Below are 19,029 nucleotides of genomic sequence, written 5' to 3'. Positions count from 1 at the left end.
AAAATATAATTTGTCTGCTTTATTGTCGATTTTTTTTCATATACCAAGACACACAAAGAGTGAAATTACGTTCCCACTATCCCTCGGTGAGATAGTACACAAGCAACACAGAAAAACCCAAGAAGGCACAAACAATAAATAAATAAGAGTGTTGAATAAATGATAAATAAACAAATAATAATAAATAATAATAATAATAAATAAAAGAGGAGCAAAAATGGAGCAAGTGTACATACAGCAGACAGTGGACTTGGATATGGTGCTTTAAAGTGTTAATTGCTTTATTTGATGTTTTCTCTATTTTTTTATGTTTTGAATATGTTCACGATAAAGATATAAAAGCATGTGATGTGATCAACTATATAAAAATAACATGGGAAGTGGTCAACTATACTTGTAAGTAAGTGATGTCTTAATGATCAAGTAAAAATTTGTGAAAAAAACATATCTAAGTCGCTCCTGAGTATAAGTCGCCCCCCCACCCAAAACGCGATTTATAGTCCGGAAATTACGGTACTTTTTTATAAACCACATTTAGTCTCGTAGCCTTTGGCGGGGCATTCAGACCATCACGGACTACAAGCCCGCGCCGAGGAGCTGTGAGGGCGACGTCCGTCTGCTGAACGATCTGAACCGCTTCTTTGCTCGCTTCGACGCCCAGAACAGCACTTGCCCACTGAAGACCACTCCCCCCCCCCACACGAGCAGCCCCTGCGCCTCTCTGCCGACGGTGTGAGGAGGGCGCTTGCCGCTATTGACACCCGTAAGGCGGCGGGCCCTGACAACATCCCGGGTCGAGCGCTGAAGGACTGCGCTGGGGAGCTGTCGGGTGTCTTCACGGACATCTTTAACGTTTCCCTGCAGCAGGCCATCGTCCCCTCGTGTTTCAAGGCTGCCACCATCGTTCCTGTGCCGAAGAAACCTGCACCGTCCTGCTTCAATGACTACCGCCCTGTGGCACTGACGCCCATCATCATGAAGTGCTTTGAGCGGCTGGTCTTGGAGCACATCAAGTCCGTTCTCCCCCCCACCATTGACCCTTTCCAGTTTGCGTACCGTGCCAAGCGGTCCTCTGAGGATGCCATCTGCTCTGCCCTCCACTCGGCCCTCACCCACCTGGAGAGAAAGGACTCATATGTGAGGTTGCTGTTTGTGGACTTCAGCTCTGCCTTCAACACCATTGTGCCGCAGCGACTCATCTCCAAACTCGGCGAGCTGGGCCTCAGTACCTCCCTCTGCAACTGGATACTGGACTTCCTCTGTCAGGTGGTGCGTGTTGGTGACAAAATCTCCGCCAGCATCACGCTGAGCACGGGGGCCCCCCAGGGCTGCGTGCTCAGTCCATTGCTCTTCACCCTGCTGACGCATGACTGCACTGCGACCTACAGCGACAACCGCATAGTGAAGTTTGCTGACGACACGACTCTGGTGGGTCTCATCACGAAGGGCGACGAGACTCGGTACAGGTCGGAAGTTGACCTTCTGACCACGTGGTGCAGGGACAACAACCTCCTGCTGAACGTCGGTAAGACCAAGGAAATCATTGTTGACTTCCGGAAGGGTCACAAAACACACCTGCCGCTGATCATCGACGGTGCTGTGGTGGAGAGGGTGAGCTGCACCAAGTTCCTGGGGGTGCACATCAGTGAGGACCTCTCCTGGTCCGCGAACACCTCGTCACTGGCAAAGACAGCTCAGCGCCGCCTGTACTTCCTGCGGAAGCTCAGGCGTGCATGTGCTCCTCAGGCAGTCCTGTCTACATTCTACCGTGGCACCATTGAGAGCGTTCTCACCAGTTGCATCGCTGTCTGGGGTGGTAACTGCACTGAACAGAACTTGAAGGCCCTGCAGCGCATAGTGAATACGGCTGGTAAGATTATTGGTGCTTCGCTTCCCTCCCTGAAGGACATTTACACCTCCCATCTCACCCGCAAGGCAACCTCGATTGCCAGAGATGTGAGTCACCCGGCTCACTCTTTGTTTGACCTTCTGCCCTCTGGGAAGAGGTACAGGAGCCTGCGCTCCCGCACCACCAGACTCGCCGACAGCTTCTTTCCCCAGGCTGTTAGGGCCCTGAACTCGCTACCCCCTTCTGCGTAGCGTGCGGCACTGTTGCGCTATTTTCGGGAATGTCTGCTGTACGCGCACTTGCTCTTTTTTGTTTTTTTCTTTTTGTGCTCCTCTTAATTATTTATTTATTTATTTATTGTTGTGTTATTTATTCATTATTTATTCAGCACGCTTTTGTTATACTTGTTTACTGTTTGTCTGTTGTGAGCCATGTCTTGTCACCGTGGGATAGGGGGGAACGAAATTTCGGTTTCTTTGTGTGTCTTTGGCATGTGGAGAAATTGACAATAAAGCTGACTTTGACTTTGACTTTTGTTCCACAATATGACATTACACATTTAGTTTTTGTCAGTGCGTCACGTCTCCCTCACGTGATAAAGTCTCATTGATGAAGGTAGTTCATCCTAACATCTGTTAACAACAGCAACAGACGACGAGTCCCGACGTCAGCGCCGCATGTACTTCCGGGGTCAGCAGCGGCGTCGTTTACACAAAAGACGAAGATTTTGATGGATTTAATGATTTGGAGTGACACGGATGGTTTGATAAATGTGTTATTTATGTTATAGTTATTTGAATAACTGTTAATGTTACGTCAGGCATGTTCTCAGTTCCTCGTTTGTGTTTATGTAACATTAGCATACTGTATCGTTTAGCCTGTTGTTGCCTGTTAATGTCTGTTCATGGTGTTGGATTTTGTCAAATAAAGTTCTCCCAAAAATACGACTTGTACTCCGGTGCGACTTATATGTGGTTTTCTTCTTTATTATGCATTTTATGGCTGGTGCGGCTTGTACTCCGGAGCGACTTATAGTCCAGAAAATGCAGTACATATGTTACTAAAACAGTCCTTATTAAATTATATGCTGCACTAACATTCAGCATTTTTCTATCTTTTTCTAGTTTTGTTATGAAAGAGTAGGCCCCCCATGAACCATGTGTATAGAAATTGACAGCATATATTTTGTCCGTGAACAATACCAAAAAATACGTTATGCCGTCTTCATTTTGTCATCTTTTCCCAGATATGTGAAACATATCCATCCGAGCTATTTATTCCAAAGTCAGCCTCCCCTACCGTCATTTTGGGCAGCTCAAAGTTCAGGAGCCGGGGACGATTTCCTGCTCTGTCGTACTTTCACCAGGACACACTGGTCAGTGTTTCAGACAAACCTAAAGAACTAAGTGAGTGTTATATTAATAGTAAGATGTTGATGTTTCATTGCCATTTAGGCTGCTGTGTGCAGGTGTAGTCAGCCACTGTCAGGCTTCAGTGGACGTTGTCAGGAGGATGAGGCCATGCTGCAGGCTGTGATGAAATCCAACCCCGGAAGTGCCTATATTCATGTGGTAGATACAAGGCCCAAGGTAACACACCCAAGGAGTGCTTCAGAGAGAAATAACACAGCTGTGTAAATTAGGTTATACTATCGTTATTGTAAAATGTGCTTTATGAATGTGTGTCTAGCTGAATGCTATGGCAAACAGAGCTGCTGGTAAAGGCTATGAGAATGAGGACCATTATACCAACATCAAGCTGCACTTCATTGGCATAGAAAACATTCATGTGATGAGGAACAGCCAACAGAAAATTATTGACGGTAAGTAAGAGTGCAGTCCCTTTCATACTGGCCATGTAAGCTGTCTTCACCCCACCCTCCCTTCCTTCTCCTGGATTACTGTTAAGGATTGATGCTGTAAGAGTGGTTCAGGATGTCCTAGTAAATCACCACCTTCTGACATAGTGTCAAAGGCATAACTGAGACAGAATGTTGCTTCCTGCAATTAAAATGTGAAGTCTAATATGAGAAACTCTCCACCGCACTCATTATGTTGAAAACGATTGTGGCTGTTTCATGTAATTGTTTCATTGCTTTGAGCCCAATGGACGATGTGAATCCACACTTCAATCTAAAAGAGAGAGGCCAATAAATCTTGGCGCTCCCGTTACTATTGCTCCTCTGATGTGCCAATTTAACAGGAAGCCAGTGTGAAAGTTCCTCTTGTTTGTTGACAAAATGACACAAAAATAATGATTTGGAGAGGTTTTACTGTTTTGTCATTTATGTATTTGCCCATGTGTGAAATTGGTGTCTTCCATGCAGTGGGTGAAATGCGATCTCCATCAATGACTGACTTCCTTTGGGGTCTGGAAAACTCTGGTTGGCTGAAACACATTAAAGCTATTATAGATGCTGGAGTCTTCATTGCCAGGGTATTTCCTCACTTCTTGAACACTGTAAACACTTTACACACTGCTGATTACTTTAGTATATACAGTATCTCACAAAAGTGAGTACACCCTTCTCATTTCTGCAATGTTTTAATCATATCTTGTCATGGGACAACACTGAAGAAATGACACTTTGTTCCAATGTTAAGTAGTCACTGTAAAGCCTGGATAGCAAAGTAAATTTATTGTTCCTTCAAAGTAACTTAAAATACAACAATGAATGTGTATAATGTATGCTAGCTATATGATTGATCAAAAACACATTACAATGTGGGTTGAAATGATGTTGTTATTACAAACCTAAATCTTGTTTAACATAGTTAAGGTAGTTAAATTTTTGACACAAATGTTTATAATGATATATTTTCAGGCAGTGGCTGATGAAGGAGTCAGTGTGTTGGTCCACTGTTCAGATGGTTGGGATCGGACAGCTCAGGCCTGTTCGGTAGCCAGCGTTTTATTGGACCCATTTTATCGAACTATCAAAGGAATGATGGTAAACGCAGGCACGCACGTACTCACGCATGCAGACATGCAGTATTTGTAGTTGGAAGGTGACTTTTATTTAGCTCAGCTCTGTTTCTCTGATTATGCCGTGTACAGTACCGTATTTTTCACACCATAAGGCGCACCCTCGTTGACTTTTTTATTTTAGAAATTATTTCATATATAGGGCGCACCAGATTAAAAGGCGCATAAAATAGAAGCTATACTGCAACAAACGCGACGAGGGTTGCGGTATGCATCCACTAGCCAATAACCAATGAGCCCTCTGTAAACAATCGCGTTTCTCAAACTATCACCTATAAAATGATCTGAACTGACTAAAGTTCAATCTAACACATTGGTACTGCTTTCTTATGTTTCCCTTCCATATCGATCCGTAAATCTACTTGAAACATTAACGGAGCAGCCTATTTTGAAATGAAATAGCCTCGTGCGTATAGCAGCTATCATTATAGCATTAGCCACCCGCAAACTCCCATGAGCCTCAGCTCGCAGACTCCCATGAGCCTCAGCAAAGTGTCGTGGCAGCCCCTTGTAAACAATCACGTTTCTCAAACTCTCTCCCATAAAAGTGATCGTAACCGAGTAAAGAGTGATTAAACACATTGATGCTACTTAGTTATGATTCCGTTGGATATTGATCCGTAAACGTACTCGAAAACATTAACGGGCTATTTTGAAATGAAATAGCCTCGCAGGTACAACAGCTATTCAGTGATGCCCCCTGACCACGGTTACCGTAATGCTGGGAAGCGATGCGACCTTGTAATTTACTAGTCATACTAAAACATACTGAAACATTTTGGCGGGGCACTGTGTACAACCAGTATGGTTGTGGTGATCGGAGGGGTCATCCTGCCTTAGGGCAGCTGTGGTTACTAGTGTAGTTTACCACTAACAGAGTGTGAATGAGTGCGTGAGCGCTGTGAGTCCAGAATTCTATAGAAAAATGCAATAATAAATCCAATGCATTATTATTATTATTATTACCTACCTATGTAGTATGTCACTGACGTATTTTCTAGGGATGTTCGATACAACTTTTATCAGACTGATACCACTCTCTAGTCGTCACAATACCGATACCACTAGTCCTTTTCATTCATCAACCCCTTCCCCAAAAAACTGTCATAATTTAAAAAAAAAAAAGTATATATCCCAATATAGCATTTCTCCTGAAAATTGTAGGTCATTAGTGGCAAGTTTCTATTTTTCTTATTTGTAATTTCCAGTTTCTGATTGTAAAATGCCTTCAAGAGGGTGGCCGATGTTGGTATCGGCTGCTGTCGCGAGTACAATACCTTGAAATACGGCTTGTAACGCTGATACCTGGTCTGTGTACTGCCCATATTCTCATTGTTCGCCATTTATACGTTTTCTTCTCTCATGTAGGTGCTGATAGAAAGAGACTGGGTTTCATTTGGTCACAAGTTTTCTCACAGGTCTGTAACTGATAAAAGTTAACAGCACATCAACAAAAGATTGTAAGCTATGATCACTGTTTTCATTAAATAAAATTCAGAAAGTCAACACGTAATCTTTAAAAGGGAGGGTAAACTGAGGATCGTTCATTTTTCACGAGCAAGCTCAAATTTTTTTTATCAAGAAAATGAAGCATTAGCATTGTATATTTTATCCATTCATTTTGGAGAAATAATGAAACAACGAATGCATTTAAAAACAACCACTTTTAATGAGGAATAGGGCCACGCACCTCTCCCTTCCATGTCTTGATTGATGATGTCACAGAAGGAAGAGATCACAATTTCCCTGTTGGAAATCATTGTAAACACTATCGCTTAAAATGTACAAAAGCAGCTACCAATTGGCACCACAATTTACATGGGCATCTCTACTTTTGACTACTTCAACATATTAAAAGGATTAGCCTCTCCGTGGCTGATTTTAGAGAAATGAGCAGCCTCTCTGCAGCTGAAGTGTGCTGTCACATTTATTTCCTTTCACCAGTCACCAACATACGCAAACACAACGCGTTCCGAGAGGTTTTATGTACCGTAATTTCCGGTGTATAAGCTGCACCGGTGCATAAGCCGCACCAGCTAAAATTCGGGGATATTTTAGTTTTTTTCTTACATAAGCCGCACCGGACTATAAGCCGCACGTGCACACGAGTTTTTTACAAAGAAAGACAGTACACAGAAAGCCTTTTTGAAGTTTGAATAACATGCCTTAACATGTCTTTCTAAACATTGCCTGTGATGCAGCAATAGTACCGCAGCAAAACGGAAGTGTGCACGCGAGTTATTAACTAAGAAATACTGGACACAGAAAGCTTTTTTAAAGTTTTAATAACATACCTTAACATTTCTTTCCAAACACTGCCTGTGACGCGGCAGTAATACCGCAGCAACACGGAAGTAACACAGCACTAATAGGGTTTGATTAAATAAAACATACAGGTAAAAGTCACTGAGACGCGACGGTAACACAGCAGCAACACGGTAGCACAGCACTAACAGGGCTGGTTAAAGTAAAAGTAAAAAAAAGAACTTCATCGTCTTTATCTTCCTCCTGTGCACTGAAACCATCGAAGTCTTCCTCCTCAATTTCCGATTGGAATAGCGTTAGATATCCTTCGCCACACACTTTCTCAGTATCTCTTTCGTCGTCGTTTTTATCCATTTCTTCTAGCATTTTCCATGATGAGGGTCTGTTCATGCTAATCTTATTCATGCACAAAGCGCTAAATTACATTAAACTAGCGAGCGACACATATATCTCTAGAGTAGACAGGACCACGAAATAAAGAAAAGGGTGCTGCAACACAATGTCATCAACATCCTTTAGCTTAAAAGTGGCATCACATGCATTTCTTTTGTCCCCCATAATGACGGTTTGTGTATAAAAGCTTCCTTTCAGTAATGTCCGTCTTGATCGCGTTCTGTGTGATGCGCAAAATGTTGTAAACACAAACTAGCACGTCTTCTTCGGCGCATTATCTCTTCTTCGCCTGTCTCGCTCTTGCATCCTGCGCCCCCTGGAGGCCGGAGGCCGTAAAAATCCATAAGTACGCCGCGCCGCCACTTAAGCCTCAGGGTTCAAAGTAACCTTCTGAATAAAATGCATTAAAAGTTCACATTCATTACAACTTGTTTTGGTGAGCAAAATGTCAGAAGAATTGAATTTAAATGCTGATTGATTGGGTTTTAATACAATGCAGATGGTCCAAACAGCGCCACTGCTTTGTGTAATCTCTGAGTCACATGGCAGAGTAAGAGAAAGGGTTTAAAGCACAGGTGTCAAACTCAAAGCCCGGGGGCCAGATACGGCCCGCCACATCATTCTATGTGGCCTGCGAAGACAAATTGTGCATCAAATTCGTGTGTCATTAGTAGAATTGCAAATTGTCTTCACTTTTAATAATATCTTTTTTTAAAAATATTTGACCAGTTTTTACTCGTCTGATTTGAAAACGAGTTATTTGTCAGTTTGTCTTGTAGCTTTTACTGTATATAATAGTGTTGAGAGTAAAAGTGATCAAGTCATCACAAAAATCCCGAAAAAAATCTTATATAAGACGCAGGGTTCAAAATTTGGGAAAAAAGTTGCGGCTTATACACCGGAAATTACGGTAAGCAGAATTGTTCATACGTTGTTATATAGTCAATTGAAATTGATAAGGGTTCATTTGAGTTACATTTCCCCTGAAGTCCATGTATGAAGTACCACCTCCGTCACCTATCTGAGAAGGCGCTTTAAATGGCCACACTCAGCTGAAGGGTCAGCCACCACGCTGGAAGTCTGATGCTCCCAATCTTTCCAACAAGACAAACTCCGGGCGTTGTGACGCGGTCCGAGTTGAGCCTCCTGGCTGAGTCGAGACCCGGCTGACACTTTTGTGTTCGTAAATTTCCATTTTCAGGTACTTTGTTAGAGATTTGCTCACTCAAACAATATTTTGCAAGAACCACACGGGAGACAAGCAAGTCCTTTTAGACACCTGCAGGTGGAGAGTTCACTCGTTCAAGGAATGAAGTCTGAAAGTCTCCTTCCTGCAAGGGGATATTTATTAGGAGAAACAGAGTGGGGGTTGAGAGTTGACAGGTTTGGTGAACCCCCGGCCTCTGGTAAGATCAGAGCAGGGGGTATTTTACGATGTTGTGGGAAACAGAACAACTTTGATTGCTTCCTCTGCAGCTGGTCAATCAAGCAGAGAATGCAACCACTTTATTTTACTGCGTTGTGAGAGCAAGACAAGATTGGTTAATCATTATAGTCTACATTCCAACATAATCCTATGATAAAGATAACCTTGAAAACCCAAACATCTCCCTCCTGTTTTATCATATGATTATGTCACCCCAAACAACAAAGACAAGTAAAACAAACATATATACATGTATAATGAAGAAAGAAGAATAGTAAAAATAAAAACAACAAACAATGATAGCAACACTTTCCAGTGAAGATGAGGCATCACCTTAACACCCCAGATCAAACTTATTGTGTAAGCGAAAAACCTGCTGGCCAGATGTTATTAGCAGGAAAATTCTTACACGGTCCCTTTGCCTTAGGCGACCAGAATGCTATCAAATAAAAAATAAAAATAAAAACACAGAAACAGTACATCATTGTATCCATCACTTGCGAAGCATATTTGATGGCCAAATCAACAAGTTTCCGTAAAACATGCTCAACAGAACAGCATCTACGCAATCCACGTAACATTATCATTATCACATCTGTCACGTCTAAGAAGTTGTATAAGTGCTCGTGTTTTCGTCAGCTGATGATGTTCTAGTCTGTAGGTGAGGTCTGTCACACACACTGGCGCACACACTCGTGTCCAGTTGGCAGGCAGCATCGGACAACTCTTGTGACCACAAAACCACGACCCGTTCTGAACAGGCACGTGCACTCATAGGATGCATAGTGAGGCAGTGCTTCTGAACTTCTGGATGAAGTAGGTCCCGTCCGATGGTGCAGCCATGCTGGTAGTAGAGCCCTTACACCTTGAAAACGGCTCTCTCATCCTGGCACACAGCGGTGATGTCCAAAGCTCCCATCCAGTTTCCTCCTGGAGAGCAGTTGTCGTTAATGCATTTGTGGGTCCTGCAACCTTGGATGCAACATGTGTAGTCAGCAAAACTTGTAATGGTCCCTCCCGTCGTGGCTGGCCCAGTTCCTTCTTTTGATGACCTTGATCTAGACCCAGTCTCCTGGATTGATGGGGTTGTCGACCTGTGAGGAAGAAAGATCAAGCGGCAGTAAATTTGTTTTTGACACAGTTTGAGCGTCCTGATCATATAATCTGCCAATGACTGCTCTTCATCTGTTGTTTGCAACTCTCGTAGTCAATTGTCGTGCCCATTTAACTGGCAAATAGGAGTGTTTGCGGGAAGAGTTTGAACACCTCCTAATGATTCCCTTTAACCAAAAACTATGACAGGGGCGCTCCCATTTATTGCCTCCTGGTTTAAAAAAAATTGTCTTACCCATGCCTTCTTCCTCCTCACACGCTCGCACCCACACAGGGTGGGAACACACACACACACACACACACACACACACACACACACACACACACACACACACACACACACACACACAGACAAAGAGATTCTAATCCATCTCTCATGTAGCTTCTTTTGATAGAATCTCCTATTGGTAACTGTATAGCAGACGTTTTAGCATATAATCCCATACTCTTCTCTCTCACTTCTACTTTTTCATGTCGGTGCAGTCGTAGGTGGCCCCTATTGCAGTCATTGTCTTGTTAACTGTCGCCGTGTGACTCCTATGCATGATTGGGTGAATGTCAAAAATTGAACGTACCTAACTTTCTGACCATCCAACCTCCACTGTGGTACAAAAAACCTTACTATTGTATTGAGTAGGTACATTGAGCAACCTAGCTTCCTCCTGACTGCCAAATGTCCTGTTCTAAAATTTATATAACTCGACCTCTACGTTTTAAGCTTGATGAGCCAAAATATCAGATCTTACTCTTGTTTCCTACCGTTTTAGCCTATTTGTTTTATCCAAATCCGTTCAATCTCTGATTATAATGCTTTTCTCTGTAGCCCTACGTATTTTTCAAATTTTTATTTATCTATCAAATCTCCTCAGTTCTGTCAAACTCAGTGCACAATGAACCTCCCTTCCACTTTGAACCAAGCTTCACCAAATTTGGTAACGCCGTAGCAAGGAGTGCGATTTGGTTGTCGGACACTCCAAGTCCATATCTTTTTGCCGCACTTCACCCTCTCACGTTAGTGTTCTTTGGCTGTTGCTTCAGAGCGACCCCATCCATCACTCTTGAATGAGTCCATTGTTCAAATGAGTCAATTTTCATCATTGTGAGTTCCTCCGCTTTTCACTGTCTTTTCTCGTCCACGAGGATGTTGTCTGTCCTCCGGAGTGTACTTGTCCTCCTCCAAGCACAAAAGCAGTCTTTTCTTGTCCTTCGCCAAAGGTCAAAGGTGCTTCAGAGCCAGGCACCATTTTGTAGTTGTTCACGGCTGCAGGCGAAGTCTCGGATTGGGTTTCAGGGACCCTGACACTGAGAATGACAGGCTGGGACATCAAACTTGTAAGACTATCTCCAAATGTAGCTGCTTCCATCAATTTGCTGGTAACATTGTTTACCAAACTTCAAATTCTTCTAATAACAGCGGTCTCGTTTTTATATCGTAAATCCTGCAACTCATCCTATTTTCTGAGCTACATTTTATCTATAGTTCCAGTTTAATCGGACAGTATGTTGTCTTCAGTATCATTATTGAAAATCAACTCATCGAGGTCTGCGTTCCACATCAAGCCCTGATCTGTATGTCTTGACCTCTCACATGTTATTGTCATGCTTGCTCAAAAATGTGACTTAGAGTATGGTGCTGTGAATTCTCAATCTCCCCAATGAAATTGGATCCCACCTCGTAGTTCTTATCGTTCTCATGTTCCTGTTAGCCTGCAATTGTCCAAATCAAAAATGTTTTCTTTTAACTGTCTTTCTTTTGAACCTCTAAATCTCTCGTGTTGCTAACCTATCTACACCAGAACAAAAAATTTACCACAGTATAACACCAAATGTATTCGAAAATTCATTGTCATAAAGTGTTGTGTTCTTACTATGTTCCACTATCTGTCCTACTCACTCCCTCCTTTTGAGGCTTGGCAACGCCCATGCCTCACACCTTGACAAACTTTTTGGGAGAATGCGTTCTTTACTACATACGATTCCATCATCATTTAATTTGACTTTCTTTCCAAAACGCTTCTCAATTTCTCAGTTCACACATCTTCTACATGTGTTACTGGTTCTCCAGTTTTTTCTCTAGTTAATTATCAATCCAAAAGCTACGTGTTTCTTTCTAACATTCAACCTGCTCAAAATCACTCTTTCATCAAAGCCGCTCCACTAATTTCCCATAGTAGTCGCCAACGACTTCAACCATTCAACCTTTCATTCAGGCAATCATTCATCAATGCTCATCATATGCATCTCACTCAGTCTCCAAAAAGGAGTCATACATTGGTCCCAATTCATCCAAGCTCACCACACAACATTCATATGTCATTTTCAACTCAGGTTTCCTGGTAGAACAATCCACCAGTCCAAAAAAAACTTAACTAAAACAAACAACTGGCAAATTAATCTGAATTTTTTTTTTGTTTTTAAATTTGAAGAACTCAATCTCTCAGATTTAGCTTGCATTTAGAATTTTGTATAATCTTATAACACAACCAATCAATTATTCCTATTAAATGTGTTAGAGATTTGCTCACTCAAACAATATTTTGCAAGAACCACACGGAGACAAGCAAGTTCTTTTAGACACCTGCAGGTGGAGAGTTCACTCACTCCAGAATGAAGTCTGAACCCTCGTTCCTGCGATGGGATATTTATTAAGAGAAACAGAGTGGGGGTTTGGGTACACTGGCTAAAGCCCTTGTCCTCTAGTCTAAACATGTCAGGGGATGTTTTACGACCTTGTGATAAGGAGGACAAGGTAAGGTATTTATTACCTGTTGCATTCCAACATAATCCTATGATAAATATAACCTGGAAAACCCTAACATCTCCCTCCTGATTTATCATATGATTATATTACCCCAAACAACAAAGACAAGTAAAAAAACATATATACGTATAATGAAGAAAGTAGAATGGTAAAAATAAAAACAACAAACAATGATAGCAACACTTTCTAGTGAAGATGAGGCATTACCTCAATACCCCAAATCAAACTTATTGTGTAAGCGAAAAACCTGCTGGCCAGATGTTATTAGCAGGAAAATTCTTACACGGCCCCGTTGCCACAGGCGACCAGAATGTTATCAAAAATAAAAAGAAAAACACAGAAACAGTACATCATTGTATCCATCACTTGCGAAGCATTTTCGATGGTCAAATCATCAAGTTTCTGTAAAACATGCTCAACAGAACAGCATCTACGCAATCCACGTTTCATTATCGTCATCACATCCGTCATCTCTAAGAAGTTGTATATGAACCTGGGCTACAGTAGAAGACACAAACTTCGACACAGCAGACTTCAAACATGGGATAACGCAGGTTGTAAACAAGCACAACACCACCAGCACAACAAGTACAGGAGACAGCAATTTCAACAGCAGTTGCCACCAATTGCCAGAGAATAGCCATGAAAAGAAATCAAACTGATGTGGGACCTTGTCTTTAGACATGGCCTGCTGTAAGTTCTTCAGCGAATTCATGGCGTCGTTTATGTGGGTGTCATTTTCTCCTGGTATGTATGTGCAACAGGAAGTCCCAATGATGTGGCACACACCACCTTGTGCTGCCGTCAACAAGTCCAGAACCATCCTGTTTTGCAAGACCATCAGTCTAATAGCCTGAATCTCTCTATTTTGTCCATCGTTGACTTGCAGTGAGAGATTCACAAAGGATTGAAAACGATAGTTCAGTGTCTCGATGAAGAGTGATAGTTTCCCAACCCCAATCTGAGGAAAGAGCGCAAGGACAACTTTGTCTCCGACGGACCATACTTTATGGTCATCTGGAACGTTCGCTCCCCAGACAGGGTCATGAGGGTCAAAGGTTGCAACTGCCCTGCGTCGACGTCCAGTGGAGTTATGTGCTCCTGTCAACAAATGGTGTCGTATCCTGTAGGTGTGGTCTGTCACCCACACTGGTGCACACACTCCTGTCCAGTTGGCGGGCAGCATCGGATAAACCTTGTGACCACAAAGCCACCACCCATTCTGTATGAAGTATGTTCCATTCGATGGTGTAGCCATGTTGGTGGGAGAGCCCTCACCACCTGAAATGGCTCTCTTATCTTGACACTCATCGATGATGTCCAGAGCTCCCATCCAGTTTCCTCCTGGAGAGCAGTCGTCGCTAATGCAGACGAGGGTCTTGTTACCTTGGATGTAACATGTGTAATTCACTCCAGCTGGTCTCTCTGTGTAGGCCACTTGTGGTATTGTTCGTCCTTTAACAGTCACATTGAGATTTGTCCAGAATAGCTGATCACAGGCACCGTCAGCAAGCCCAGGGCGGTAAGGGTCGGCATCCTTGACTGCGACGGCACGGTGCTGATATCCAACTCCTCCCATGGATGCCATACATTTTGCTTCAGTGACATTCATTGCTCTGGCCTCCAAGCGAACTTGCGTGGAGGAAGGGGGGAGTTTCGAACACACATAGCATCCCTCCTGTGTGTGAGCTCTCACAGTGAACCTGACATACCGGTACCAAGTGTTGGTTTCGTATGGGTTTCTGGGGTCCCATGACCAGTCCTCAAAGTTCTTATCATGTGACCATCGTTTACCACGGGCAACATTGTCATTTGGTCTGTTCAGATGAGTCAATAGACCATAGCACGCTCCAACCACAACGCAGCAGAGGATCCATCTGGCATATGGAGCCCCGTTGCTACTAGGATGGCAGAGACACTGGGACATCCCCTCGCCTAGCGGAGTGGGGATCGATGGATTCTTCACCAACATTGAGACGCCTCACCCTAAACGATGAAGCTCCTTTGTAGTTAGCCTTCCCCACCACTCCGAATTAGGGGTCCAGCACTCTCTGCAACTTGCAGTGGCTGAGGTGAATCCAACTGGGCCGTTGAGAAATTTTAATCGCCGTGGGAGTAGCAAGCAAAACTTGAAACGGTCCCTCCCACCGTGGGCTGGCCCAGTTCTTTCTTTTGATGACCTTGATGTAGACCCAGTCTCCTGGATTGATGGGCTTGTCCACCTGTGAGGGAGAGAGATCAGGCGGCAGTAAATTTGCATTTGACACATCTTTCAGTTTGAGCGTCCTGATAAGATAATCTGCCAAGGTCTGTTCTTCATCTGCTTTTTGCAAATCTGCAGGGAACACTGGTAGTCTATATGGTCTCCCATGTATGATTTCAAAAGGTGTTAGTCCTTCTGAAGTGGGAGTAATTCTCATATAGAGCTTCACTAAGTCGAGGCACTCTGGCCAAGGTCTGCCTGTTGTTTCCATGCATTTTTTCAACCTGCTTTTGATGGTAAAATTTGCCCGTTCAACCAGGCCTGCGCTCGAAGGATGATAAGCACAGTGGTTTTTTAACGTTATTCCAAGGTGTACAGCCATGTTCTGCACAACTTGGTTCACAAAGTGTGGACCATTGTCACTGTAAATGGTCTGGGGGATGCCATGAGTTGGTATGATGGTTTTGCAGATGGCTTTTGCCACTGTTAAGGCATCTGCGCGTTTAGATGGAACTATTTCCACCCATTTGGAAAATGCATCAATCATCACTAGGCAGTATTTGTGAGGTCCACTTTGTGTGAGTTCAATAAAATCCATATGCATGATTTGAAATGGATAAGAGGGTTTTGGAAATGAGCCCCTCTTAGGTCTCATGTTTCCTTGTGGATTGTGTTTCACACAAACAGGACATGCTTTACAAAAATTTTTTAAGTAAGCATCTAAACCAAAGGTAGTGAATTGTTGATCTATGATGGTCTTCATCCCTCCTGTCGACACATGGCAAAGCCCATGTGTCGCAAGCGCTGCTGCCTTAAAAAGTGATTTTGGTAAAACAGGTTTGTCATTGATGCGGTGGATATTATCTGTATCCACTATTGCACCTTTTGTCGTCCACATTCGTTTCTCCACCATTGGAGCATTGCCCTGCATATCTGCCAGTATAGTCTTATCTATGAGTTGTGTGTCCTCTGAACCCATTAAAAAAAATTCATGGCCATGTCTCCCTGCAGCTGCTTCTTTTGCAATTTTGTCTGCTAATCTGTTTCCATTTGAGACTTCATCTCTGCCTGTGGTGTGAGCAGCACATTTACACACAGCTAGTTTAGCAGGTAAAAGAATGGCCTGCAACAAGTCTTTTAACAAGGAGGCATGGGTAACCGGCTTACCGGTTGATGTTGTCATCCCTCTGCGCTCCCATTGTTTCGCAAAATAGAACAGAGTAGAAAACGCATACTGACTGTCTGTGTATACAGTGACTTCCTTATCTTCCGCTAATTGACAAGCTCTTGTTAGAGCAATCAGCTCAGCAGCCTGTGCTGACCTGGTGTATGGAAGCTTCTCTGCTTCAACAATCTGGTTTGGCAATTTCACAATTGCATAACCACTTTGATTGTTTCCTTTAGGATCCTTTGAACATGATCCATCCACAAACCACTTTTCCCCTTTATCAAGCGGCGTGTCACTTAAATCTTTTCTGGGCAGCTGTAGATGTTCTGTAGCATCCAAACAGTTATGTGGTGTTCCATCCCCTGGCAACGGAATCAACGTTGCTGGGTTTAGGACTGTGCACCTCTTTATCACGATGTGTGGTTGTGACAGAAGTATAGCAGTGTAGGACAGATGTCTGGCTGGTGACAAAAAGTTCATTTTGCTTTGCAGCAGCAACACATCTACAGCATGTGGAACTAGCAGCTCCATTTTGTGAAAGAGCACCACATCTGCAGATTGTCTCACTGCAAGCGCTGCCGCACATACTGCTTGAACACAGTCTGGCAAAGACAGAGCCACTGGATCCAGTTTTTTTGAATAGAATGCAATTGGTCTTAGTTTGTTGCCATGACCCTGCAGCAACACTGAGGTCATAAAACCATTCCTGCAGTCTGCTGTTTGCACAAAGGTTTTATTGTAGTCTGGCAAGATAAGAGTTGTGGTTTCTACCAGAGCCTGTTTCAGCACTACAAAAGCATCATCCGCTGCTGGTGTCCACATGATTTTTTCTGTCATTGTCATGGGAACTCCATGCACAATATCCAGTAGCGGTTGTGTTTTCTCCGCATAATGTGGGATCCATGCTCTGCAGTAATTGCAGAGCCCCAAAAATGACATCATTTGTTTTTTTGTTTCAGGTTTCGGTGCATCTGAAATAATCTGCTTTCTGGTACTTTGTATCTGTCTTCCAGAAGCCGACAAAGTGTGACCTAAATAGTTCACTTCCTGTCGGACCCATTGTAACTTATTTTTGTTCACTTTATTCCCTGTTTTGCAGAGATAGTGTAACAATGCTAAGGAGTCTGCCTTGCAAGCAGCTTCAGTTTCAGAGGCTACCAGGAGATCATCTACATAAACTAGAAGTTGGCTTTTGTTTGACATCTGAAAATCAGCCAAACAGGCCATGATAGCTTGAGTGAAAATAGTTGGACTATCAGCAAATCCTTGTGGCAATCTGGTGTATGTATAGCTTTGTCCTTTAAAGGTAAAAGCGAACCAAAACTGTGAGTCTGGGTGAATTGGCACTGAGAAAAATGCATTGCTGAGATCAATTACTGTGAAAAACTTCTGATTAGGTTTCAAAGTGTTCAGAAGTGTGTGTGGGTCAGGCACATTGGGTGCTCTTGTTTGCACTGCATCATTTACTGCTCGTAGATCTTGTATCATTCGCCAATTAATTTTGTCGGCCTTTTGGACTGGAAAAATGGGAGTGTTGCAAGGAGAATCCGAGCATTCCCTAATGATTCCTCCTGCCAAAAGATCATTTATAACAGGGGCAATCCCATTTATTGCCTCCTGTTTTAAAGGATATTGCTTAACTCTCGGACGCCACTCTGATCTTGGTTTGATCTGTACTGGGGAAATGGATTTTAAAAGTCCTACATCAGATGGGCCCTTGGTCCACAGTTTTTCAGGAAGCCCAGCCAATTCCCCCTCCTCCTTTTCATTCAAACAAATGTCAACTAGTCAGGGAAGCGCACAAACGCCTGCTCTGCCCACAGCCACTTCACACACTGTTTGCTTCCACACGTCACAACTGGTACTGTAGCTCCACCCATCACCTTTGTCCTCATAATCAGTCACAGATCCAGCAAGTTCAATTCGGGAACCCACATCTGCCCACGTTATACTGTGAGGTTTAAACAATGAGATGTGGGGTACAGCCGACAATTTGTATCTGTCTTTCTGAGGAGCGGGCAAGAGTACAGCAGCAGCCGCAAATGACCTGCGATCAGTGTACAGAGCAGTGATTGTTAAAGTTACTTCTGTGTCACTGAGAAAACTTCCAATATAGTCATCTTGTGGATCAGTGAGAATATTCATGGTGACATGTAATTCAGTACAAGTCATTTCTGATTCAGGTTGGGACAATTGTTTTCGAGCTTCACTCAGCAATCTGCTTGGGAGTTTAGGATTTCGTTCAGGAGGGATGGCATAGGAGCAGCAAATCTGTTCACCTGCTTGTGCAGCATATGAGTCCACATCTCTCACTCTACATGCTCGCATGCCATCCTTTACTGGGATTATTGCAATTCCCAACCGAGTCATCAGATCTCGTCCCAGCAGATTTATGGGACATTTTGGAGATAGGACAATCGAAACTGAAACCATGCTTCCAGTTTCCTTATCTCTCACTTCAACTGGATTAGAGATACTCTCCTTGTGTACCTGCCCATCAGCAGATTTCACCCAAATAGTATTTTGGGAGGCCTTTAGATTTGGGACTTTAGTTTTTATCACGGTTTTACAAGCCCCGGTATCACACAAAAACTCGACATCACTGCCTCCAATGTTTAGAGTAACATATGGTTTTTCTTTTAATGCACTCAGAATGTCCCATGCTGTATGGACATCTACTATTTCTTCCTCTATAGGAGCACCAGAGGTCAAAGGGGGGGGATCTAGTCATGCTGAGAATTTGGGCTTTCCTCTGCCCCTTCCTGCACCCTTTGAGTGATATTGTTTTTTTCTAAAACATTCCTTTGACCAGTGGCCACGTTTCCCACAGTTCCAACAGTTATCAGTATCTCGTGGGGGTTTTGAA

At 43.2% G+C, this 19,029-nt stretch overlaps 2 protein-coding genes across 6 annotated transcripts in view; one reads left to right on the top strand and one right to left on the bottom strand.

Moving 5' to 3' along the window:
* Positions 1 to 19,029, top strand: part of LOC148398628 (phosphatidylinositol-3-phosphate phosphatase MTMR7-like) — a 44,052-nt gene that overhangs the window by 12,683 nt on the left and 12,340 nt on the right. For all 3 annotated transcript variants that reach the window (XM_088374599.1, XM_088374598.1, XM_088374600.1), the window contains 6 exons: positions 3,096 to 3,224; positions 3,304 to 3,438; positions 3,539 to 3,671; positions 4,176 to 4,285; positions 4,674 to 4,799; positions 6,203 to 6,252. In XM_088374599.1, the coding sequence (XP_088230725.1) occupies positions 3,096 to 3,224; positions 3,304 to 3,438; positions 3,539 to 3,671; positions 4,176 to 4,285; positions 4,674 to 4,799; positions 6,203 to 6,252 (683 nt within the window). The remainder of the gene's footprint in view (positions 1 to 3,095; positions 3,225 to 3,303; positions 3,439 to 3,538; positions 3,672 to 4,175; positions 4,286 to 4,673; positions 4,800 to 6,202; positions 6,253 to 19,029) is intronic.
* Positions 8,759 to 19,029, bottom strand: part of pmm2 (phosphomannomutase 2) — a 29,002-nt gene continuing 18,731 nt past the window's right edge. For 2 of the 3 annotated variants that reach the window (XM_088374603.1, XM_088374602.1), the window contains exon 9: positions 8,759 to 10,012. In XM_088374603.1, the coding sequence (XP_088230729.1) occupies positions 9,690 to 10,012 (323 nt within the window). In that variant the 3' untranslated portion in view covers positions 8,759 to 9,689. Of the gene's footprint in view, positions 10,013 to 12,625; positions 15,015 to 19,029 lie in introns of those variants that run through there. The other variant, XM_088374604.1, reaches the window with a different exon arrangement.

Source organism: Syngnathus floridae, chromosome 4 (genome assembly GCF_059516105.1).
Source record: "Syngnathus floridae isolate MCC-2025c chromosome 4, RoL_Sflo_1.0, whole genome shotgun sequence".
Taxonomy (NCBI): domain Eukaryota; kingdom Metazoa; phylum Chordata; class Actinopteri; order Syngnathiformes; family Syngnathidae; genus Syngnathus; species Syngnathus floridae.
This window is presented reverse-complemented; position numbering and strand designations above follow the sequence as displayed.